This window comes from Mya arenaria, chromosome 8 (genome assembly GCF_026914265.1).
Source record: "Mya arenaria isolate MELC-2E11 chromosome 8, ASM2691426v1".
Lineage (NCBI taxonomy): Eukaryota > Metazoa > Mollusca > Bivalvia > Myida > Myidae > Mya > Mya arenaria.
In genome coordinates, this window is record NC_069129.1 from 25942831 (window position 1) to 25970767 (window position 27937).

The 27937-nt window shown below is 35.1% G+C and overlaps 2 protein-coding genes across 2 annotated transcripts; one reads left to right on the top strand and one right to left on the bottom strand.

Annotated features, from left to right (window-relative positions):
• The first annotated feature begins 3090 nt into the window (after nucleotides 1-3090).
• Nucleotides 3091-11220, top strand: LOC128242166 (uncharacterized). Its single transcript, XM_052959235.1, has 2 exons — nucleotides 3091-3539; nucleotides 9182-11220. The coding sequence occupies exons 1-2, from the start codon at nucleotides 3202-3204 to the stop codon at nucleotides 10593-10595; spliced, it is 1752 nt and encodes a 583-aa protein (XP_052815195.1). The 5' UTR covers nucleotides 3091-3201; the 3' UTR covers nucleotides 10596-11220.
• Nucleotides 11221-12023: 803 nt separating this feature from the next.
• On the bottom strand, nucleotides 12024-27356 carry LOC128244085 (rotatin-like). The gene is made up of 11 exons (XM_052962101.1): nucleotides 27067-27356; nucleotides 22890-23010; nucleotides 22083-22190; nucleotides 21660-21848; nucleotides 20887-21099; nucleotides 19575-19687; nucleotides 14544-14670; nucleotides 14035-14160; nucleotides 13511-13627; nucleotides 12936-13075; nucleotides 12024-12192 (listed from the first exon to the last, which is right to left on the bottom strand). Exons 1-11 carry the CDS (start codon nucleotides 27354-27356, stop codon nucleotides 12024-12026), a joined length of 1713 nt encoding a protein of 570 aa, XP_052818061.1.
• Between the last annotated feature and the right edge of the window lie 581 nt (nucleotides 27357-27937).

A 27937-nucleotide genomic window follows, 5' to 3' on the forward strand; every position in this document is an offset into this window, starting at 1 on the left:
CATTACAACTTATCATACACAAAATAATGTTTCAGATACATGGCACTTCTCTGCAACACAATAAATATATATTTTTTATTGATATGTGAGTTATGGAAAAAAGTAGACTTGTCCTGATGTCCCAATATGGACGAACAGACGGACGGGAGGACGGGATAACTTTATTCCATCATAGCTCCAACAAAAGAAAATGTTTTATTTATAATGATTGTTTTATTTTTATATGATTTTATGTAAAATCATAATGACAAAAAGAAGGGCTCCCTCGATTCATTCATTCAGATTTTATCTAATACATGTGTAAGATGTTTTAACTACCGAGGTATCACAAAAATCACAAAATAATAACAGTTATATATGCCAAAACTTTATCATCATGAATCATAAAACAATTATGCAGATGTGTTTTTTTCAATTTAGGGCCAATTTAGTTCAGCCACATTTTCAATCCCAAAATGTACACGTTTGTCATACCGTAAGTGAAAATAAAATTCCCATGTCCTTTAAATTATTTTTTGAAATTTATTTCTCAAAAAATTGACCCCAGAACCATTTCTGTGTGAAACAGTTGGGAGGGGTCGGCATTAACTATATTTGGCAAGGATTCCGAAGGTGCTCCTACATATCAATAAATGTGTCCCTTCTTGAAATCAAAGACACAGTGATACTGAAGACAAGGAAACTCAAGTTCATCTCTTATGATGCCCATTGTTATTGAGAATAACTTAACATTTCAGTATTCATTATCAATAAAATTGACAATAATATTGACTTAAAAAAACTTTTGCCCACCAAATGGGCAATCACTTGACTAATTGTTTTAATCCATTTGTACTCGGATATCCTTCTTACAGTAGTAGCATACTAATGACATTGACAAGCTATTAACAAAAACTTGCACTCTCTGATTTCGTCAATGTATTGATCAAGTTTTCAATATTGCTCTCTCAGATCAATACTTTTGAAAATGTCCTATGTTGTCAATAATAAAATCCAAATCATGGATTGGATGCTTTAAAGAGACTCACTCATGTTTTGGCACCAATTTATTTCCCCTGGCAATGCATCTGAAAGCATTATTTTACTCTTTAATACTCACATTGTATAAAAACAAGAGCTGTCACAGAGACAGGGCGCTCGACTATTCCGCCGCTTTTCAGTGTAAGGATTGAAAAGTTTTGGCGAAACATGCATGGATCACTGTTAGATTAGATTTCAATATAATACATGATGTGCTGATATATCAACATAAATGTGGTTACATGGAACATTTTAACCAGAATTTTTAAGTCTAATAAAAAAAGGGCCATTATTTGCAAAATACAGTTTTCTCCCACCTCAGATAAGTAGATCTAATAATTTAACCATGCTAGATATTCTTATCTTGCCCACGGGCGAAGATAAAATGCCCGTATGGAACTCCTTTTTAATGATCACCAAATTGTAATTACCTCCCTTGTTGAAGACTGTCGTCAGTAGCATCAAGGATTTCTTGTCTTGTGGTAATATTTAGAACGCTAATTAACTATTTCTTGCTTCAAATGTCACCATAAAACAGTTTCACGCACCATTCAAGAAATAATGCTTCGTTCTCCTTAGAACTATTTAAAAGACCGATTTTACTATTAACATAAACTGAATCACTGAGCGCATATCCATGACAACCACGAACTGTCGAAATCAATACGCAATTATTTTCACTAAGCACAAAAGAGTTCCAGCAAAAAATACAATTCTACTTAATTTTGTTTAATTGAGGTTGGAGAAAAAGCATCTACCATAGCCGCTTGTGTAAGATAGGTTCATCCCGACCCTCGCGCAGGGTGTTTTGCGGAAACTCGGTAAACCTCGTTTCCGCAAAACAACCTACGCTCGGGTCGCAAAGAATCTATCTTACACTCTCGGCCATGGAAGATACTTATAATCTCACTTAGTTATTCAATTACTTTGGGTGGTTGAATACCATTGTATACATTGTGTGCTAACATGAAAGACCTTAACCAGAATTTCTAAGTCACAAACAAAGGGGTAAAAATTATATAATATGAAAGATAGAGTTATCGTACTTGATTAAAGAAGAAGGTTAAATGGTTGGGAGCCTGTGTGTAAAGCTTCAATGCATTACATGATGTATTCGCGGAGGTATTGACTTAAATGTGGTTACATACAAAACATTAACCAGAATTTCTATGTCGAATAAAAAAGGGGCCATTATTTGAATTTTATGCAAACTAGAGTTATCTAACTCGGTTAATTAAGTAGGTTGGATGGTTGAGTACCATTGTATCAAGTCTCAATGCAATATCTCAAGTAGTTGCTGAGATATTAACCTACATGTAGGTGTGCTTGCATGCAAAACCTTAACCAAGGTGTGACGCCAACGCTTGGGTGAGTAGTATAGCTCTCCATATTCTTCGAATAGTACTATATATTACTTTTACATTTACAATATTCGTGTCAGTTTTATTATTCTTGGAAGGGTGATTTTCTACCTCAAGTAAGTTACTTCAAACAAGAAAGAAAATTATCCTCAAAATCACAGAGGTGGCATGAAAGCTTGAGCATTTGTTTTTAAGTTCATGATTCTATTATATTTAGAGAAAACCTTAAAAATACTTGTTAAAATATATAATTTTGAGATCTTTGACTTAAATAAAATTAAATTGAAAACATTAATCATTTTGATCATTCATGCATTAGAGGACATGAGAGCTGTAAGCATTTGATGTATAAATCTCGGTTATACCCAAATACTTAAATCTAGAATGTACACTTTACACTTTAAATTTGTTTAAAGGATATCAATTGACAAGGTATAAAAGCCAAATGCAGTAATTGACTCTGTTACAGATAACATACTGCTTTTTTAAAAGCAAAATATGAGACACATTATTATGACAATAATATTGAACTTTTTCTTCTTCTGCTATAGATTTGCATTGCAATATCAATTGAACAAACTAAATCACAAATGTCTTTTGGTTTTTATAAGACCAATTTCATATCACGCTTAGTTTCTTTTTCCACTAGTGTATCATTAAACTTCCTTGTTGAGAAATGGTCACGCAAAGCACTATGGGATATGTATACAGTAGTCAAGGAGAAAACAAGACTTCAGATCTTAACAAAAAATAATTATTGCATGAATTTGTGACATTTAAAAGACACATTGCACGGAATACTTAAACTTATTGGTTTAAAATGGCTTCAAAGCACACAAAGTCCTTCAAAGACTCAATGTCAATGGCATCTGATTTGATCCATGACTTTGTCTGCTCTCCCTGTCAAGAAGACAATCTGAATACTGAGGCCAAGTATTTCTGTGGGGACTGCTCAAAATACTATTGTGACAAGTGCCTGACTTTTCACTCCAAAATCCACAAACAGCATGTTGTGTTGGGCCGTAAGGATGTGGACAAGTGGGTGGGGCAGGGTGACGCCCTCATTTCATGTGACTTTCACCCTGGTAAGGTCATTGAACTTCTGTGTGAGGACCATGCTGAGATGTGCTGCCACCTCTGTGTGTCCTTGAATCACAGGTTAGTGATAATATTATGACTTATTTGACTGCATCTGTTTTATTGACACCAAGATATCTTAGGATGAATAACTTAATCACTTAATGTTGATTTCTCTCATGATTTGAGAGGATACTAGAGCTATATGAACTGATCAACAGCTAATTTTCAGTAAGGGGGAAAGGCCTAAAACTGTCCATTATGTCAGATAAAGAACATACCGAGGCACGCAGTGCGAAGGTTTTTCTCAACTGACATAATGGACAGTTTGAGGTGTTTCACTTAATTAAAACAAGTAAACACAGAGGTCAAAATCATGAATTTCATGGCGCTATTGTTAACCTATTGGACACTGTTATTTACCATTTGAAAAGATACTAATCATGCAAATCTCTTAGGCAAAGCAAAATAATTTTGCGCTCATTTACGTGTACATGTATATAAATTGTAAATAATCATTTTTAGAATACAACCTATATTAACAGCTAATGAAATTTCAGATAGGCAATCATTAAGTACTAGGCTTATGACATAGGCTTAATCATTAAGAATTTCAACTTTTGCGGGTGTTTAAAGATCAGCTTACTGCCACTTATCCGAAACACAATCCCAGTGTCAGATTTTGCGTTGACAGTGTCAATCAATGAGGTTGTAATCTAAGTCAGTAACATGACCTGAATTAAAATCCTATGATTAAGAAGGGCTCGTTCGCAACGCTCTATATGGCTATTCTTAATCATTAAGATTTAATTCATCTAACTTTTACTTAAAATTCAACTTCTATGGACATAAAACAAGTGCAGACTGTGTTTTCGCTAAAGCGTCGCAAAACGATGCCTAAAGTTTCGCAAAACGATACTAAAAGCACCGCAAAGCGATGCGGTATTGGCCAAAAAAACAAAGCTTTAACGAAGCTTTCGATTTGTTAAAAGGGCAGCTTTTGGACATAAAAGCGCAGCTCTTCGCAAAAGCTGTGTTTTTTGTTCGCAATAGCTGTGTTTTTTGATTGAAAAAGCGCAGCTTTTGCGAAGCTTCTTCCTTTTTTTGCCACAAAAAGTGCAGATTTTGCGAAGCTTTCTGCAGTATTGGCCAAAAAGCACAGCTATTCGCAAAAGCTGCGCTTTTTCAGGCCAATACAGCACAAAGCTTTGCTATTTCAAGCAAAAAGCGCAGCTTTTGCAAATAGCTGCGCTTTTTGAGCCAATACAGCAGAAAGCTTTGCAAAAGCTGCGCTTTTTTGGCCAATACTGCAGAAAGCTTCGCAAAATCTGAACTTTTTGTGGCAAAAAAACGCAGCTCTTCTCAATAGCTACTTTCTTTTCCTCCAACCCTCTAATACTATAGGGGATAAAAAGCCTCAGACTGGTGTAACAAAAAACTTTTAATAAAATATATATCATATTTACATCAATGCCAAGTTTATCACTAGTTCCCACATGATATGAATAAATATCCCATTATGACCTTTTGTTGCTGTTAGTATTAAAATGTGAAATTGTTGAATATCAATTTTTTTTCACTGATACTATAGTCTCTATTAAACCACATGAAAGCATATTCTAAATGTTTGAAATCAATATTTATACTTAATATTGTTTATTTTTGTTTCGATCTTCTAATTATTTACACCATTAGTTGGTGTAGAGGCATACCTTTCAGTATGATACCTAAATTGTAAACTATTTTTTTTTAAACTGTCAACTACATAGTAAATTGACTTTTTCCATACTCTGCCTTATGTTGCCTTTTTGTTAAATTTAGAGATTCCTAACAGCTCTGTTTATTACACAGTGTGAACTACCAGATTGTTAATTAATACTTTACATAATTTATCAATCCAATTTCCAATATCTGGTAGGCCATCAGGCAGATGGCAGTTTTATTACCCCTTGGAAAACAACACTGATTCTTTTCAGATGTACATTTAATGGAAAAACATTCTGCAAATTTTGATAGATATTCTGTTAAGCCAAGGGTAAAAACAAGAAATCAATGAGTTTTAAAACTATATCTTATAAATTTCATTGTATTTTTATGAGCTGGATATCATTTTGAAATACAAGTCCAACATGTTTAAGAAAATAGTCACTGAGGTTATTAAGTAATTAACATGACGCGGCCTGTCAGTCAAACTAGCCGGACTATACCCGACCGACCAATTAGCGTCCAGATAAGGCGGGGCTTATCAGTTGCCCGTTGCTATCCGCCATGACCTCCGACAATCTGCACTTACCAACAGTAGTGTAACTACCCTGTTTTCTAGATATTAAACACAAAACAGTTTTTTTTTAATAACTAAGAGATAGTAAAGACAAGGAAATTTATAATACTAACATGTTCCCTTATTGCTGCTCAATGCAAATTATGCATTTTTAATGTGAACGTACATGTGATATTATACGTATCTTCTTCGTTAGTCATAAAACATGAAATATAATATGAGTATTAGCGTATAATATTGACAACATCTCGCGATTTATTTATTTTTTTGAAATTTTTCTCCTTGTGCGTGAAGTTTTAAATCTGAAGGATATATATAAATTTGCTTTTAAATGTGTTTGTACAAACTGTTCATATAGCTAAAGGTCACAAAATGTATATAAGTATAGATAAGACAAAATCATCTTCGTAAATGATGCAAATCAATGTATATACATGTACATTTATAATGACTATGATCACTTCTAACTCCTTCATGTATGTTTCTTTTAAGAACAGTTTCGCATTTCATTTAATACGGATATTAATTCATTGAGAGAAATATTACAGTAGTTATATCAATAATAATAATTCACTAAACTTGTATAAAAGATGTTTTTTTTAATTGAGAAAGGAAGAAAAACAGCAAGATCCATTTGATCTAGGCAATGGTCATTTTTTTGTTGACTTTCGAAAGGAAAATAATACATGTTTTGTTTCCCTAAATTTTATCTTAACATTACTACTGAAAAAAATTCCGATGTTTTTTAGAAATTAAATTATTTCTGCCTGAATCAAGCATTGAATTTAACAAATTATAATGATTAACTGATTTAATGTTATACTTGATTTTAATGCTATGTTTTACCATGTTCCATGCATTTTTTTATCTGATTTTAAATAATTTAACGATCATTCTGTATATTTATTGTCTGCTTCTGTGTTCATGTCGGAGGGCCCTTACTGAAGGGTCACGTGACACTGTAGGCGTAGCCCTATCGTAATCAGCGTGGTGTCAATTGATAAACAACTAAAATAAGTATAAGATCAGAATATTATAAGAACTCACCAGTATTGCATGTGATCTTTTACAAAACATCAAATGATTGGATTGTCATTCCAAATCATAGTCCATATTCATTTGATCTTATGATAGTTATATCATAAATTTAATATCATTAATTTATCCCTTAAATTATCAATGGTTGTTATTTGTGTAAATTCAATAATTCCTTTAAAAACATGCAACCCTTCCTGCTGAAATCCCAACAAAATGGCCGCCCCTATTTCAAATTTGGTTCTGAGATTCTGATTGGTTGTTGTACAAATATGGCTTATCATGGGAATGGATTATGAACAAAGCATTAAGATCTATGATGATAACTTGTATAGAAATTAAAGTAATATGAATTCTGTGAATATTCAGTTGAATGCAATTAATAACTGTTTATTTTGTAAGTGTATTATTTTGCATAATATTATAAAATTATGATTTATTGCATTGATTTATTAAAAGTATCCTTTTTTATATTATTTTGAATCATTAATTGATAATTCATTTGTTCATCCAGTCATTTAAAAGTAACTAATTAAGTAAATTAATTAATCAATTTATTAATTATTTATTAATTTATTTATTCATTCCTTCATTCAATTATTTATTTAAATTTTCATTCATTCATTCATTCATTATTCATTCATTCATTCATTCATTCATTCATTAATTCATTCATTCATTCATTCATTCATTCATTCATTCATTCATTCATTCATGTATTATTCATTCATTCAATCACTAATCAATCAACCAACCAATGAATCAATCCACCAGTTAATCAATCAATACACATTAATTTATCATTCATTCATCATTCATTCATTTGTGCAATCAATCAATCAATCAATCAATCAATCATTCATTCATTCATCCATGTATTATTTTATTTTTGGATTCAACCCTTTTTTCCATATTTCATTCATTCATCAAGAGATATACTTCATTCAATCAGGAATAGAATGTATGAATTTGATGAATGACTGAATATTTTTTTATGATATTGTAGATTTACACATGGATAAACTAAAACAATTAAATTACTGCTGATAAAAGAAATTCTTAACATGAACATGAATTATTATAATTGGGATGAAATGCAGAATTTTTAAAAGAAAAAATTGTTCAGCTAAGAAAAAGCACTTATTATTTATATAATACACTTAAAATGCAAAAAAGTGCACCTACAAAGCAAAAAAATAAATAAATAAGCTTCAGTTTTTCTTTTAAAGCTTCGTCTTTGGTTGAAAAGACAAAGCTTTTGTTTAAGAAATATATGGCTTAAACAAAAAGACGAAGCTATTTTTCAAAAGACGAAGGTTTAGAGAAGCTTTTTTTAATAAAAGTGAACCTTTCATGAAAAAAACGCAGCTTTTGAAAAAAAAACGAAGAAAAAGCACAGCTTTTGCGAAGCTTTTGAAAAAAACGCAGCTTTGGAAAAAAAGCCCAGCTTTAGCGAAGAAATAGCTTCGCTTAAGCTGCGCTTTTTATGAAGCTTCGTTTTTATTTGGCACGGGAACCCTTTAAATTCAAGATTTTTTGTTTTTCTGTTTATACAACTAAAAAACATTTTCCTTTGCCCTAACGGCTGCAAAAACCTCAGTCACATCTTCAATGGGCATTGAGTTGTTAAAAGCTAAAAATCGGGTTTTTATTAAAATCAAAATTATTTAATAAACCTGAGTAACAAAAGGGTTTTAAAGTATTTTTTCTTCAAATAAGTGCATACGGTAACTTTACACAAATAAACAAACTATTTTTGATTATTCGAATACTGATTTTGTCATTCAAATACCAAATGTTTGAACGAATATTTGTTTGCATCCCTATAATGTTGTGAAAATGGCTCATGTAGCAAACGTGTAACAATTGTTTACATAAGTAAATAACTACAATTTTGACATCTTTTTGATGTTATAAAAGTCAATTGACACAGACGAAATAGCCCTCAAGGATGTTCCCTGGTATTTGGGGATTGTATGACAGACACTGTGTATTAAAAATTCATATTTATTAACTGACTAAGCCGTTTTGGACTGAAATTTACAAAAAGACAATTTTTTAAACCAATTTTTTATTCCTTTTCTTTTACTTAATTCCATCCGGCAAAGTCCAAATCGATCCAGACCAGCAAATTGTTGGTTTTAGAAGCTCTGTAAAGAATCACCTCTGCTCAATTGACATTCTGTATGCACTTAGATTATGTACATAAACTTCATCCAAAGCTGAAATGTTGATTAACTTTTATCAGTAGGTGAAATATAACAACTAAACGTTATTAAATACAAATGTAGCTTCAAAATATATAGCTTTATAGGAAACTGTGTTACATATAAATAACACATAAAACTATTTTAGATTCTATAGATGTTTAATCCAGTCACTAATTCACCATTCTTACATCCTACAGGATGTGCAGAACCATCAGCTTGATCTCAGACCTGGCTAAGGATGTATACAAGATGGCCGATTTCAAGCAGCTTCCATCCAAGGTTGCTAAGATAACAACAAGTCTGAACCAGGTTAGAGAGGTCAGAAAGAAGAACCAAGGCTCATTAAAGACTTCTGGCAAGTCCATGCTGACAAAGATCAAGGACTTAAGGAAGTCACTGAACCAGCTGCTAGATAAGCTGGAGAAGAGGACAGTGAAACAGATGGACAGCGTCCTGGCTGACCTGGATGACACACTACAGAAGGACATTGACTTCTGCACACTCATACATGACCAGCTCAAGGCTTTGATGGACACCATCCAATCCCAGGGCAAGGACGATGAGTCAAGCTCCTACATTGGCTTCAGGAAGTGTGAAGAGAAGATGGCAGAAGCCAACAGCTTGCTCCAGGTGATGTCCACAAAACCTGAATTGACCGCCACTTTCCAGCCTGATACCAGAGTAACACAACTGCTTTCTGATATGCATTCATTAGGCAAGCTCCAGGGTAATCAGGAAACACTGACAGGCCATCAAATGTCTAACATGAAGTCTTCTGAACAAATCAGGCCATTGCCAGATATATCGAGGGTTTTCACAGTTAAAAACAAATCAACCTTCAATGTGAACATCAAGCAAGATACAGTTTCCTGTTATATTGTGGGAATTACAGAACTGTCATCAGGTGAGATTATTCTTGTAGATACCAGAAATAACAGAGTGAAAATATTGAACAGGGAGTATAAGGTAATAGCCAAATATGATGTCCCTCATAAGCCCCAGGACATCTGTCATGTGACTGGTAATCAGGTGGCTGTAGCAGTAAACCGTGATTATCCTGTCAGGCATGAGGTCCACTTTCTCACTGTGACAGCTGGCACCATCAAGATGACCAGGAAGTTCTCAGTTGATCATGACTGCAAGTCCATCAGGCACCATGGGGACCAGCTGTATGTGGGCTCCTATACAGCCCTGTACCTCTACACCACTGATGGCAAGCTAGTCAAGAAAATGTATGAAGACACATCAAGAGGGATGACAGTGGCTCAATTTGCTTTGAACCAAGATGGCAAGAGGATATACATCTGTGATTGGGGCAATCACAAAATCGTTACAATTGACAACAATGGCAGCATTCTAACCACACTGCAGGATCCAGACATTGTAGGGCCATATGGTGTACATGTGAGTGAGGGTGGACATGTGTTTGTGTGTTCATGGGACTCCCACACAGTGGTGCAGGTTGACCAGGAAGGCAGGAAGAAGCTGGCCACACTGGTCGGGTGGAGAGATGGAATCGAATGTCCACAGGCAGTTCGGTACAGCACCCACACTGGCAGACTGATTGTGGGTGGAAAACAAAATAACATTCTGGTGATGGAACTCCAGTAGAGAGACAGTCAGAAAGTCAACAATAGTTGTAAAAGGTTAATGAAGTGATGGAAGGAAAACATTGAGCGAGACAGAACATCAGATGCAAACCAGTAATATTACATATTGTAACTGTAACAACTTGAATGTGGTAATCATATTTTTAACTATGTTTAATTTACTAGTAGTTCATAATAATCTGTATGCTAATCTAGATTTTACTTATTAGACTTTCAAAATATATTGATAAACCAGAAAAAAATGACAGAAATAGTGTAAATATATAGTAAGTATGTGTGTTTGTTTATATTTAATACTTGATATCTGTAATTGTTAAAACCTTTTTAAATTTACTTCTGTATCATGCAAAACCTCATGAAATGATTCAATATTATCATAAATCAAATAGCACAATTTAGTATCATCAAAATCAAATATTCTAATTTAGTATTATCAAAAGTTATGTTAGTTGATGTATATATTATTATAATTTAAATTTCATTACTGTTAAAATACAATAAGTAAGATTTTTTAAATTTACATCTGTATCATGCAATATATATCTCATGAAATGATTTAATATTATCAAAAACAAATAAAGTGATTAACGGTAGTATCACCAAAAGAAATATCCTGATCTAGTATCCTAAACATCTTATACAGTAATAAATTGGTTTTGAAATGTATATTATTAGTTTAACTGACCCTTGAAAGTTACATTGACCCAGACTTAGGCCACACTGTTTATTGTCATGTTTATCGTCAATTCCATTTCTCGACACATGTCTTGGTATAGTGATCTGATTACGATACTCTCACAAGCAATAGTTCAAGAGATTGGCAGTGTCTTTTTTACCATTTTGGGAAGAGGCTCAAGGCTTTTTTTCATTGAAAAAATGCGCCATTTTGACTGTATTTAGGAATGCCAGTTAATTGCTTTAAAGTTAGACATAATAAGATTGTTTTCTTTGAGAATACATCAACTTTTCCGTAAAAAAACATATGGGGACCCAATTTTGTTTTAAATCGACTTTAATTTTTACATTTTGGAAAAAGTATATGTTTTTATTTTGGAAGTGTGGCAGAAATTATTGGTCAGCATATTTTTCACTTGCTTGGTTATTTCTGGTTTCAGGCACGGTATTCACTATCCCAAGTATACCTTACATTTACATGAAACAAACTAGAGCTATCACAGAATTAATGAATGCCCCCAAAGACAGGGCGAGGCTGGGACTTGATGACACAAATGCAACTCAATTATATCCCCAGCATATACCAAACTTAAGACTTAATGAAGGTCTACCTTTTTATAAGGAAATGCTTGTTTCATGTCAATATCTTGACAGTTTTTCTTAACCGATGATAACAGTGATCACACCAGAGCTTGGAAATTATACTATTCCCCCCCCCCCCCCCCCTAAAAAACAGACCAACAAAAAATCTTACCTAAAACACAGACCGCCCTAAATCGTTGTCTACCGATCGTGGTGTATCAACTATTAGAAGATTTGCAAGGTCTGTAACGTTCAGCTCCGAAAATATGGGTAACCGACGCACGCCCCCTTCCTCGTTGGAAAGGTACCAGGATAAGCGCTTCAGTGCCTCTGATCGTACCCTGTATACGGATGATGAAATCAGTTTAATATATTTTTCTATTTTATTCCACAATACTTTCTTGTTATTCTAGTTTCAAACTTCTTTATATTTAACCTTTGAGAAACAACTTATTACAATATTATACTTATCACTCTCTTTTGCATAATGTTATGGCCTGCTGGTGTGTAAGCTCATTTATACTCGAACTTGGGCCTTGCCCATTCACAAAAATTGAAATGATTAGATATTCGATAAAAAATATTACGGTAGCAATGTTTTGGCACTTTTTTAATTTGGGAATTGTGGCTATGTAGCTATTAGCCTCAGAATTTGTCCCAGAACTTACTTAAATCATTTAAGGTCACAATGACCTCAAATCAATGGGGGTCATCTTTTGACCCTTGACCCTGTCAAATGTGCATATCACATTTGACGACTTCGTCCATTTGATGTTTCTGGAACATGACATTCAATGGATATTGATCATAAACAAACATGTGACGGACAAGTCATTCCTTTGTGTCTGCCATACTCACCAGGCGATACAAAAGCAGACGAGCTTCAGCTATTGTGCGATTCTTGACTCACCACAATTTTAGACTCAATTAAACACAGAAGCGCAACTCGAAAATTTAAAGCTAATTATTAGAGACTTAGAAGAGTATGGAGCCAACTGAGCTACTGTCCAAGATGATGAACACTCACCGACCTGCAACAAAACATCACTACCCCCTTTGCGTCTGAATACGTCCCCGAACTTACTTTAGGTCTGTAGACAGCATACAACGCAGAGTTCCCCGGAGTTTCTCCCCTTGAGTGATATCACTTGGGGAAGTGGAGGGTTTGGTTTCCAGCATGGCTAGAATACTAGTTCCCAGCACTGTGTTAACACTTGTATAGGACTGAAAAAACATACAAATTTAAGGCTTTCAATAAACCAGCAGCTAAAAAGTAGCGGAAAGAATATCGCTTTTTTTCACTCACTACCATGTTAAGAATCAAAAGATAATCTATTTCTTATTTTTGTAATCTTAATGCATTTTTTTCATGCCTAGTGAAATATCATGCTATTTTAACATTTTTCTTATTTTCACTTTAATGAAAATAGCAATTTTTATTTCATTCATTGCATGGTGAAATAAAGTTTGATCTTCTGATCTTTTATTTATACATTAAAAACAACAATCATAGACTAAAGAGTAGTTATTTGTCAAGAAAAGAAATACATTTACTTGTTACTTTTATTTATGCATACTAATAGAAACCAGTGAAGTCTTGTTTGAAGTTCAGTAATAAACTTGAAACATCTTACAAAATAAAATCCATAAGCATCATACCTGCAAAATCGGAAGTGCCCTGGCGAGTTCTTTCAACATTAACTGCCATAAGGCTGGGCTCATCAGTAACTGACTCTTTAACAAATGAGTCACTAGCTCACTGGCTGCATTGGCCACCTGGGATAAAAACAACAACAAGAAATATTATTAAGTTTCACAGCTTTAATAAACACAGTGCCATGGCTGGGCTCATCAGTAACTGACTCTTAAAGAAGTAAGTCACCAACCCGCTGGCTGTGATGATGACCTCAGGGATAAAACAACAAGATGGACACTTGTACACTAAAACAGCCAAGATCTTTATTGAAACAATCCCCTGGCTCTTAACTCACTGGCTAAAAACCCTACTATTGTATTTTAAATTTGTATGTTTTTCGAAGAAAATAATTTGACAGTTTGACATAGCCTTGATAACATTATCAGTTTTGTCACGAATTTAACATTTCCAATGACCAAAAAAAGGTCAAGGTTTTCAAATGAAAATTAGTACAAATGTTGCCTTTGACAAAACCCTACTACTATACCTTTGTATCCTTATCAGCGAGTCCAAAGACAATGATCTCATACAAGATGTCAGCATCAATGATGAATCTGACCTTCTCACAGCTTGTTGAGCCAGGTTCGCTGGCTTTTAGCACACTGAGGTTCGTCTGGAAATGTAAAATATATCACCATTGTTTTTTTCCATCCACCATTATGCTCATGTGTTAATGGTAAACCCCTAATCATAAAGAAATGTCTCTTCAAAAACAAATTTAGAAATAGCAAAGTGCCTAAAGTTTAAACTCTGAAAATAGTCAGAAACCATATGACAACAAAGGGCTGTTTTTCAGGGAAATCAATCCACCAATACCCTAGGTTGTTTAAACATCAGGCCGTATGTTTAATAAAAGTAACTTCAAGGACAAGAATCAGAGTAAATAATGAGCTTTTTCAGAATTGCATGGAAGTTATTCTTTAAAATTAATATAATCAACAGATTTCTGTAACAATGAGTGGCTCAAAACAACAGTAAGCAATATTGATTACCTACCTTAACACATTGCAGTACAGCAGTAAATACACTCAGTCGCAGCTTTCCTATTGGATGGGCTAGAAGCTGTAACAGCAACTTCTTGTAACGGGCCTTGTGATCTTCATAGTGTTGAGAACGACTACCACTGTAAAATGAATGCAGTGAATAATTTTAATATTTTAATATGTCCGCATTATTTTTAATAACATATAATTCTAATAATCTTAAACAAGAAATTCAAATGGCACAAATCTGCTTGTTCTAGTTTTAAGACACTAAGCCTAAAGTGGTTATATGTTAAGCCAAATTTAGGGAGCAGGTACTGTTAATACAATTTTTGCCAATTCAAGGGTCATAACTCTAGAGTGAGTGGGGCGAAATAGCTGGTTATCAAACCTGACAAAGATTCTGACTTAATTTTGTGATGATTGGATAAAGGATCTAAATAATTGATCAGATCAGACGATGTGAGGTAATTCCTATAATTAAAGGGTGATTACTCTTTGAGCGACTCTAGCGATATTGCTGGTTATTAAACTTTTCAGAGATGTTATGCCTATACACTTTCTGATAAAAATGTTATTGAACGGACAATAATTTTGTAATTTTCTTAAATGAAAGGGAATTAACTCTCAAATGACTCAAGCAATATGGCTTGTTATATTACTTGTTCAATATTTAATGTTCATTAACGCTCTGATCAAGTTTGGGGATGATTGGGCAAAGGCTTCTAGAGTAAGAAGACAAATTCCAGGTAATTTCTTTTAGTAAAGTGCAATAACTCTCGAGTGACTTAATAATATGGCTGGTTATAAAAATAATATATATATTATGCCAAAACACAATCTGATTATTTCCATGATGATTAGACGCAGGCTTCAAAAGTTATGGAGGGGACAATAACAGTTTAGGGTAATTTCTATATGTAAAGGCCCAGGCAGAACTCTTGAGTGACTAGCTGGTTATCAAACTTGTCTGAATTAAAGTGCCCATACACATTCGGACTAAATTTGGTGATGATTTGATAAAGGCTTCAAAAGTGATTGATCAGGCAATACAGCTTTGAGATATAATCTATAGTCTATAACTAAAGGGTGATAATTCTCAAGTGACTAAAGCAATACGGTTGGTTTTAAAAGTTGTCCAAGATCCAATGCAAAATACACATTCTGACCAAATTTGGAGATGATTGGCAAAGGGCTTCTAAAGTTATTGAGCAGACAATAATTTTTTTTTTAAAATTGAGGCTTGAAAATTTGAAAGAATTGCCTTATACATAACTCATCAATTTTATTTTTGTTACTATGAGTATACTTTCATTACATTGGTTTTGATTTCAAAATCAAACATATGATTAATCTGAGCTGCGAAGCCAGGAGAAATATATATTTAAAGATCTTCATTTTTGTAATACCAAAGTATATATGCTTATAAAAAATATGTTTAGATGCAATACATTCAATTCAAAAATTGATCAACAGAAAAGTTGACAAGAAATGCCATTGGCTAAAGGCCGGAGGCTGGAAAAACCTCTTCCAGTAAGTACAGTAGTATATGCCTGCCCAGCTAGAACTTCCAGTATAAAACAGTGAGGAAGACCACCATATGCCACCAAGATTCAAGAATGGTAAAACAGTATAGTTTGGAAAAAATCATATCACATGTGCTCTGTGCAATTTTGTGGGCATCAGATCAGGGCATGAAAAGCACAACTCTTATAAAGTCCAAGACAGAACTACCTGGAAGCCAATTCATCAAGATTCCTAGAAGCTGAGTTTCATTCTTAGGAAGTATTTTCACTAACAGTACTATACTGTAGGAAACAATCTTTCCTACATACCAAATGGCTCATAGATACAAAACCGCTTCTAGATATGAAATCGCTCTTGAATTCTTAATTTAAGACTTTACTAATTTATTCTTAGCTTCATAAAAACTTAAAGCTTATATTATCCTTCTTGAGTCTGTTTCCTATTTAGAAATCAGTTCTTGTGTCCATTTTGACAGGGCATGAAAAAGAGTCCCTGCTGGGTTTAAACCCACAACCACTCAGGTGAGAGTCGAACAACTAAACCACTAGTCAACTCCAACTGTGGTGGGGTTGAACCCACAACCTCTCAGGTGAGAGGCAGACAACTTAGCCACTAGACAACTCTAACCCTGGTGAGGCTTGAACCCACAACCACTCAGATGACAGGCAAACACTTTAACCACTAGACCACTCCCACCCTGATGGGGCTCGAACCCACAACCTCTCAGGTGATAGGCAGACACTTGAACCACTAGACAACTCCAACCCTGGCGAGGCTGGGACCCACAACCTCTCAGGTGACAGGCGGACACCTTTACCACTAGACAACCCCAACCCTGGCGAGGCTTGAACCCACAACCTCTCAGGTGACAGGCGGATACTTTAACCACTAGACAACTCCAACCCTGGCGAGGCTTGAACCCACAACCTCTCAGGTGACAGGCGGACACCTTTACCACTAGACAACCCCAACCCTGGTGAGGCTTGAACCCACAACCTCTCAGGTGACAGGCGGACACCTTAACCACTAGACAACTCCAACCCTGGCGAGTCTTGAACCCACAACCTCTCAGGTGACAGGCGGACACCTTTACCACTAGACAACTCCAACCCTGGCGAGGCTTGAACCCATTACCTCTCAGGTGAGAGGGGGACACCTTAATCACTAGACCACTCCCACCCTGATGGGTCTCGAACCCACAACCACTCCACTTTCACACTTAAGTTCTTGATGTAACTGGTCCTATTTAACTACAGCTAATTTAAACATAACATTTTTACAAACACAAACTATTTTCCATGCTACCTTACACACAACATTTGATCAGCATTACATTCTGTACATTAATATTACATACAAGTACACCAATGCTAAGAGATAGAACACTTCAGAAAGTTTTATAACTTGACCAATAAAAGTAACAACCATTCTGTCACATTTAAAACACATGAAACTAAACCCTTTGAAATAGGTATTAGTCAGAGAGCTATGTTAAAATACAAATACCTGACATCAGCATTCTCATGTCTTTAAAAAAAACAAAAAACAATTTCAATGTAAAAAAGAAAAGAAAAGTATATTTCAGTGACTGTTTTGACCAAAATAGTGAATTACCAATGCATACTTTTAAAGCTGCACTCTCACAGATATACCATCTTTACAACTTTTTTAATTTCTGTCTTGGTGATGCCAATGATATAAGATTTCTGACAAAAAATCAGATTGTAGATTTTCGTATTTCCGTTTGAAAATTAATGTTTTATGGCTTAAACCGTTCCTAACAGTTTAAGAAAAATGCATAAAACATCACTTTTTTAACTTAAATATAAAAATCTGTGATCTGATTTTGTGCCAACAGTCTTATATTACTTGTTTCCATGGGTTTTCACAAAAATTGGCTTGACAAAAAATAAAAAAAAGTTGTCAAAACATTCAATCTGTGAGAGTGCAACTTTAAAGGGACTGGACACCAGATGAAACAATTGTAAGGAAATAGAGAATTGTCAAATATTTACATAAAAATGATTTGTTGTGTTAAACGCATTAAATCTTACTTACTGATGTATCACATCACTTATGACACATGTATCTTTAGCAGTTTTTGTGTATTTTTCCCATTCAAAATTTACTTGGTTTGTCTACCACATAAAAATACCATTGAAATTTAAAAATAGCAATTTTCTTTTGATCATGTAACTTAATGTATTATCGGCCTCATACTAGCATGTGTGGTGACATGAACAAGGCTCATTTGAGGAAACACTACATTTGCCAATTTTGGGACCATCAGAGGTCTTGTCCCTTTAAATGCTCCTTTACAATAATGAAACAAGACGCCAATGTGGCAACGCCGCATTAAAGCCGATTTTTTTATTTGACAATGCAATTTTGAAACCTAGGATTTGAGATAGTGACCTAGTATTTATAACCAAAAAGACCCATATTTAAACTTATCGGAGATATCGTTCATACAAATAACCTGAAGCTAAAACTATCCCCTTTGTGTGAGGAAAAATGAACATTTTATAAATACATAAGCTTTTCCAATAAGATCTGTCCCAGAGATCTAGTTTTTGACCCTAGATGACACACTTTATCATCTAAGACTTCTTGTACACAATTTTTTTTTAAAGTTAATTAAAATTTAAATTTTTGAAAAATATGGGTAGATATGAAATTCATGATTGGGATGTTTGTTTATAAAATAGCAGTTCAATTTAGTGTTGATTAAAATTAATAGGTTTGGTAAGCATAGAATTTTTCTATGACATTAGGAAAATATTTCCTAAGATTTGACCTAGATACCTAGTTTATGATCTGAGGTGACCCATTTTCACAAATGTTTAAGACAACATGTAGACAAATATTCTGAACAAATTTAATAAAGATTTGACAGAAATTAATGAATTTTTATGACCGTGGAATTCTTTCTCCTAAGATTTGACCTTGTGTCCCAGATTTTGACCGGGGATAACCCATATAAAAGAATTTTCAAGATATTATGGAGACAAATATTCTGACCAAGTTTCATAAAGATTTGACAAAAATTGTTGAATTTATGCATGGAAAGATTTTCTTAAGATTTGACCTAGTGACCTAGAATTTGACCTGGGATGACCGATATAAAAAAAATGAGCAAGATATTATGCAGACAAATATTCTGACCAAGTTTCATCAATATACCTGGTATGGAAAAAAATGTTGAATTTTTGTCGTGGAAATATTTTTCCTAAGATTTGACCTAATGATCTATAATTTGACCAGGGTTGACCCATATTAAGAAATATGCAAGATATAATGCATACCAGCATTCTGACCATATTTCATCCAGATTTGATAAAAATTGTTGAATTTATTACCGTGAAATATTTCTTCTAAAGATTTACCCTTGTGACCTAGTTTTTGACCAAATCTGGCTAAAAATGATACACAAGAGAGAATCATTTTTCTTTTCGTCTAATTCAAAACAAAAAAAGAATTTGCAAACACAAAACCTGTGAAGGAAACATGTACTCACATATCGGAGCACAGTCTAACTGTTTCTGTGATGTAATTCATGTGACGGTGGTACGGTAGGCTGTCAAAGGCTCCCTCACACAGGAAAAGTGTCTCCTTTGATAGTCGAGATGCCTGGAAAAAAAGAGAGAATTGAGCTTACTTCACTCTGTAAAGGTCGAGGCCTGACAAATATTATCAACATATGTCAGTATCCACAAATTCACAAATACCCAACTATTTATATCATGTTCTTAACTCCTCGCAATTAGGATTTGGTAAGTGAAAAATGTGTCAAGTGGTAATGACCTTCATAAATACGCTCAGTCTAACTATAGTTTTGCCAACATTTTCTCAGCAATCAAACCAAGACCCCTGGTTAAACTTTGTATGTAGCGGTATACAGAGCTATAAAATTAAATTGGCCTTACTTAAACTGATGTTTCTCTTCAAGTATAAATAGGATTAATATCATAAGGGACTTCCACATATTTTAAGGTCACCTTTTGTGGGTACTATAGTATACTTTGTAATGCAACAGTAGTTGCTTTACCTGAAAACCTTAAAAGCAATGGGGTTTCACCTACAGTGGTTGCTTTAACTTAAACACAATGGTGTCACCACACAAGGGTGGCAATTATTAGGATGCTCCACCTGAAGATGCAATGGTGTCACCACACAAGGGTGGCAATTATCGGGATGCTCCACCTAAAGATGCAATGGTGTCACCACACAAGGGTGGCAATTATCGGGATGCTCCACCTTAAGATGCAATGGTGTCACCACACAAGGGTGGCAATTATCGGGATGCTCCACCTTAAGATGCAATGGTGTCACCACACAAGGGTGGCAATTATCGGGATGCTCCACCTTAAGATGTAATGGTGTCACCACACAAGGGTGGCAATTATCGGGATGCTCCACCTTAAGATGCAATGGTGTCACCACACAAGGGTGCCAATTATCGGGATGCTCCACCTTAAGATGCAATGGTGTCACCACACAAGGGTGGCAATTATCGGGATGCTCCACCTTAAGATGCAATGGTGTCACCACACAAGGGTGGCAATTATCGGGATGCTCCACCTTAAGATGCAATGGTGTCACCACACAAGGGTGGCAATTATCGGGATGCTCCACCTTAAGATGCAATGGTGTCACCACACAAGGGTGGCAATTATCCGGATGCTCCACCTTAAGATGCAATGGTGTCACCACACAAGGGTGGCAATTATTGGGATGCTCCACCTTAAGATGCAATGGTGTCACCACACAAGGGTGGCAATTATCGGGATGCTTCACCTTAAGATGCAATGATATAATAATGTACGAACCTCTTCCTGGGCCAGATTCATAAACTTGCAAGTCCTCTGCAATGATTGGCAAATGGTTGCCGTAGCAACATACACAGAGTACCTTCCGTCGTCAAGGTACTGTAGGTAGCCTAGCAACTGAAGCTGAAGGTCAGGAAGTGAGTTGCTAAGGGCTTCATCATATACAAGTGTGTTCATGATGGAAAGGAGATTCTCTGATATAACCCCTCGACACTGAAAAGGAAAAGAGAAGTAATGTAGATCTTATTAACATTGGAAGGGTCTAAATTACGAAATTGATCACATTCGATCAGGTTACATATTTAAGCCTTAAGAAACATTAAACAACTGATTAATCTGATCACTAAATAATAGAAAAAGAGAATACTGGCATTGTGAATAAAAATAAAACTCTCCAAAATTTGTTTGAAAAAAATAACATGAAATTTACATTAACAAAATTTAAAGCAAAAAAATGACTTCTTTTTTTGTTATCTTTTAACTGTACATTTTGTGAGCTTACAGAACTAAAAACAACAGGCTCAAAAAGGATTTTAAGTCTTTGATATATGACATAGACATTGCTCAACCAAATGCAATGCAATTTTTATGTTTTCTTTATATTTTCAGTTTTATTTCATTTTTTTTCAAATAATCACAAACCTTCTCAACCTGAACACGAGGGTGAAATCTCCTGAAACACATGATATATACATTGCTCCATCAAATGCAAACCAATTTTTATATTTTTATTTTTTCAGTTTTATTTCATTTTTTTTCAAATAATCACAAACCTTGTCAACCGGAACAAGAGGGTCAAGGATCCTAGCCAGAAGCACATGTAGACCAATCAAGCATTGCCTCTGCTGTACAAGGTCACCAGGGTCATTATTTGTGTCATCAGGGTCAGACTTCAAGTTGCTATGGTGATGGAATTTCAATAGGTCGGCCATGACATCTAGGCTTTCAATAAGCTTTTCACTCTGAAAATACATACATAACAAATAAAATCCATCAGGGTTATAATTCAGGTTGTTTTGCTGATAGGGCATTGAGCTACTTAATCATATTTCTGAGGTTAATAAGCTTACAAATCATTCAGCAGACATGAACAGATCCTGCTGAAGGCCTTAGGTAGCAATGAAAACCACTTTTACCAAGGTCAAGAGTAGAAAATTAAATATTTCCATGGTAACAACCTACATATATGTACTTACACATTCCCTAGCCGCCATAGACTGATCCTGCCATAGGCCTGGCGTAACCATGGCTATCACTATATCCAAGGTCAAGTGGAGAAGGTGAAGGACTTCCATGGTGATGACCTTGAAAATAGAAATGTTCTGCCTTAGAAAAATAAAAATAAATTGCCCTGTTTTTATAAGATTTTTAAACTTTTGTTCATAAACTTTCAGGCCTGTCTCCATCTTTGGCGTCTTTTTGTGTTTCAATACAATGACATTTATAACATATATTGTGGCCATTACTCTATGAGTTTCCCCCACCTTTTTTAAGCAGCTTTAAGTTTAAGACTAAGATAACTGACAGATATAGGCCCAAAAGGAATAATAACATTCACATAAAAATCTATATTCCTTGCTTGTGCTGTATTTCATGTTATAGTTAAAACATAGGCAGTTTCAGACCGAAGAATTTAAGCCATACTCTTATTCTCATACGAAAGAGACACAATGAGCTCATGTTTGTTTTTCAAGTAAAACAAGGGGCATAACTCAACAATAAGTTGAGACAGAGCTATGAGCAAAGGAACACATATGCGAACTGTCTCAGTCAGCATGTGAACCAAGTTCCATTTGAATATCAAGACAAAAATCCGAGTTATGGCCAAGGTTAAAGCTTTGGAATGACGCCAACAATGACTGAGCCACCAAGGCTACAACAATACCCCGATTCTATGAAAAACAGACGAGCTGAAAAGATCATGGCAATACTATTCAGTTCATTAACAAAGAACCGAAATATATATCTTATTTTTCTAAAAGTGGCAGTGCTCTCTCTAGAACCTGGGTACAAAACTGCGGAAGGGTTAACTGCAGGTATTGAAGGGCAGGGACATCCTCAAGGTCAATGGGTTCTCCTCTCCTGCCTTCCGGGCTTAAGCCCACACTGGAAGCCCGAGATGTCCTGTCATATAAATATAAAGTTATTTGCTGAGGTCATGACAAGTTATATGGGGAATGTAAAGGAGCGATCTCTTCAAAGGTCAGTGGAATCCAAATGGGTATCAGTGAGCCAAGAATCATGAAAAATAGAAAATTAATATTCAAGGGGCTAGACACCAGATGGTCCCAAAATCTGAAAATACCGATTTCCACAAGACAAGCCTAGAATTGTCATTACAAACTAGTATGAGGCCTAAAACACATCATTTAACAAGATTAAAATATTATTTTGTCACTGCCTCAGCTCAGTTTACTCGTTTAAAATTAATGCATAATGGTTTCCCAGTTTATCATGTGTATGTGAAAGCAACATGATTAGTACAGATACAGATATGCTGTTTTTAAATCAACTTGAATTTAAGTAGAGGACAAACCCAGTAAATTTTGAATTGAAAAAAATACGCAAAAACTGTGTGTCATAAGAGATGAGTCCATGTTAAAGTAAAGAATATATATATATATATATATCTACTTAGGGCATTAAGGAGACCGTATATTTTTTACGGCATTAAGGAGACAATTTGTATATTTTTTGTTTTATACTTTATTTTGCTTTTTTGTTGATAATTTAGTATTGAAATGATCATTTATTATGAGTACAAAATTTAGGCTTCTTAAATTAATTAACAAAAAATATACGTAATTTGCGGTCTCCTTAATAATTTGTAAGTATGTTGCAGGTTTTAAGGGGACAGGTATATATGTAGAAGGGTTTATGGAGACCAGTGTATATATAATATTATTTTTGAGGCATTAAGGGGACCATCCATATTTTATGGCATTAGGGGGACAAATTATATATATTTAACTTTTGACAGTATAGGCTCCCGTAACCTTAAGAGACAACTTGGTAATAGTATTTTTTATAATTGTGTATAATAAATCCACAAACAATGACCAGTCGAAACGGGAGGACTGCAAATTTCATAGGATATTCATCGGAAATCTTTTACAGACCATCTCATTCATTAAATGCAAGTCAGATTCAGTCACTTGGTCTCTGTACCGTTTGATAAACAAAATATATAATGACCAGGGGCGGATCCAGGAATTCTCGTTAGAAGGGGGCGTTACTTAGGGGCGTTTGCAGGAGGATTGAGGGTTACTCAATCAAGTAATTTTTAACAATTTGTAGTCGGAAATGATGCATTATGTGTATATTTTATTATTTTCTTCTCATATATTGACACAAAAAGTTAACTTGGACGATTTTAGAGGGAGCGCACGCCAACTGCACCCCTTCTCAATCCGCTAGTGAATGGTGACTTGATATTTGATATATTATGGTTAAATAGAACTTTCAGTTGAATTATATAGAAACTGTAAATGCTAAATACAAGTTCTGTGCTTGTAAAAACAATAAAAGTTTCGTCTGCACACGAATGTGTCTGTTAACGCTTGAACAGTTATATAGCTAAACATTGTTCATTGGGTTCATTGTGACCCATGGAAGTTTTTTTTTATTAAATTCCAACTTCCCCTTAAATTTTACTTGCCTAAAAGTTTAACCTAAGTCAATCAGGGGCCATAACTTGTATTAAGGATATGGAGTTATGTAACCTCATTGGCTTATGGTCCTGAACAATTGTGTGAAGTATTAAGTCAATTTAATGAAGGGTATAGAACGCCTTAACCAATAGGCTACGGAGACGGTTTTAATGCATGTACTCAATTGCAGATTCAGGGGGCGGGTTGGGGGTGGGGGGAATCGGTCCCAGCGCGCGCGCCGTCCCCCACCCCTTTGAATCGTCCGTTTATAATATGTTCTCAGTCAATATCGGGAAAAATACAATATTAAGATAAAAATGCACTATTTCGGACTATAAATTAGGAGAGTCTAACCCCCACCCCGGTCCAACATTTTAAGCCATTCAATTTCTGTTCTGAGGAAGGGACGGATGTGGAAAGATTAAGCCCATGAGTTTCACGTACCCCTTCTTAAGTCAATTCCTGGATCTGCCACTGATATCTGTAATCAGATTTGTTGTTTCATAATGTTATTGTTCCTTTAAACAGTTTAAACCTTTTATGTCATCAACATAAACAGACGCATGTTCAGTAAAAAAATACTCTGTATACGACGTTCTCGTACTCCAGAGCGATGATGCTATGCATTATATTTATCACCATCTGACTGACTGAGTAACTGCCAAAACTTTTCCGTTAAAGAGACTCTCTCATGTTTTGGCACCAAACATATTTTTTCTCGTAATGCATCTGAAAACACTTACATGTATATTTATTTTACTCCTTGGTACTGAAATTGCAGAAATAATAGTAACCAGGTAGATTTTCTTACTTCAATTGCATTTTTAAAAAACGATTGAAGTATTAAAAATTAATCTTGTTCAAGTTGGGAGCAAGCACATAGGGGTGCAGATAACACATATAATAAAAAACGGATCGCTTATCCACTCGCCCACAGGGACTCATACTAAGGTGTTGAATATTTTAACCTTAATGGAAGTTATTGGTCTATCACGTGATTATGTCAATCAACTGATTGTGCAACAGCCTTTTGTTGAATCGGGTTAGTAACGCATTTCCAAATATTGGACTTCAAAGACTATATGTTAGCAGATATCAACATTTATTGAAGGGTTTCAGCCATCAATAGCTTAGCTTTAACACTTCGTTTGATACGCCATACTTTATTTCGTAATAATAATCTATAAAATCCAAGTAAAAGATGCATTTTTAAAACCCTTAACGCTTCGCTTATATTCACTCAAAAACTCATGTTCGAAAGATTAAAAAAAGTATGTCATAATCATATCCTCTTTAGCGGCTGAGGAAGCCGGTCCAAACCATTCACATACTTTCCGAGTTTCTTAATACGAGGGTATAGCCAGAAGTTTGTGGAATTCCTTAATACAATCAACACATTTTAATATTTTTCAACGAACGTCAGCTCGCTATAAAATCTATTTCAGCTGTAAATGACAAAGAAAACTTCAAACTGATACATAAAATATAAAGGAAACTACAGCTTTTTCATTAACATGAGATCAGTATAGCCCGCGCAGTTCAAACGTCAGAATCTGACGTCAACGTCATAACTTATCAAAGTAAGAGCCGTTCGCCGCAATACAACGTCGAAGTCTCGCTACCCACTGCCGCTAAATGTCACTGAACCACTCTGACTTGTAAAAATACAGGCGTGTCTGAGCTTCACTCTGTAGTGCCTGAAAGTCATTGAAGCGTTTACCTTTAGTTCACATTTAAGTTTCAGAAATAGGGCAAAATCGCATGGTGGTAGGTCTGGCGAATAAGGGGGGTGGGGAAGGATCTCCGCTTCAAGCTGGATTGTCGCGGTAGTCGGTGCCTCCTCCGATCTATGCGCTGATGCATTTTCCTGGTGAAGAATCCACCCATCATGCAACGCCAGTGGTCTCTTAAATGCCATCGCCCTCTACAAGTCACGCCTCAAAACCTTAAATGGAGAACATAACTGAGGCTTATAACATTTGTCGCGTTTTGCGTACTTCATCAAATATAATTAAAACTAACACTTATTCAATCCCATTATTTTAATCATAAACTTTTTAAAACATTGTTTTATGCAGATTTTATCAAGTTCTAAATATTGATAAAAATGAATTTTGTTATATATCACTTTACCTTTTAGTAGGAAGCACCCGTCACAGATTGGCTCTGCGGAACTGCATGGAGTAGCATAACACCGTGCACATCAAAGAAGAAAATGAACATATACTTTCCTATCGAGCAGGATGGTCGTGCCTTCTTCGGAGGCGGGGAACTGGTAGTCTTCCATTGACTGCTTTGCTGTTTTGTCTCAGGGTTGAAATAAAACAGTCAGGTTTCATCGCAAGTGACTATCTTCTCAAGAAAACGGTTTCCTTCCTTTTAGTACCGAGCTAAGAATCGGCGTGATTCCCGTACTCTTTTGCTCATCTCATCTTCTGTCAGCAGCCGTGGAACCCAACGCGCACTCACTCGACTCATTTTCAAACTGTCTTTCATTATCCTCCGTACCGACCCATAACTCATGTCCAACATCTTGCATATTTCATAAAGAGTGACTCGACGATCAGCGTCAACGATGTTTTTCACGGCCTCGACGTCACACACCGTAGTTTGTGAAACCGGTCGCCCAGACCTCACGTCGTCACAAATGCTTTCCCGCCCCTCACTGAACCGCTTGTGCCACTTGTAAACGAGCATTCGCTTCACTTGAGTTTCACTCGATGCTTCATTCATCACTTTAGGTGTTTGCGATGGAGTTTTCCCTAGGTTTACACAGAACTGTATCACTGCCCGTTTTATCAATCTGTCTTCTGGCGTCATTTTAAACAAAATTTAACTATTCCGTTCAAGCTAAAATGTTTCCTTTGAAATAAACAAACAAACGCACTGACTTAAAACTTCACTTCATCACACGTTATTAACGTCACGTCAAATGTGCAAACCTTCGCGCCGTTTTATTGGTTTCAATGTGAGTGGTCAACAAAACAAGATATTGTCATGGGTTATTTTAGCAACTGCGGAGGAATGCGCGACCACCTGTTTCCATAGTGATCACTACGTTGTCGTTATAACATGCTTTACGATGAATCTCGCATTCTTAATTTCAAATTACCTGATTATTATTGTATGAAAGTTTAAAAGATATGCTGCATATTGTTTTCATTTTATCAAGCTTTTCCACGAACTTCTGGCTATGCCCTTGTATATAAATCTGTTATAAATTTGCCAAATAAAATTCAACATGGGTAAACAATTATAAAAAATAACGTATTTTATGTATTGTAACATATTTATAAAAAATAGTCACTTGAATCAAATGAACATTTTCAATGTACTTTCTTTCTCGCGGAAAGTGGACATTTCATCTTACTCCAACAAGTGTGGGGTATGGTTGATTCTCT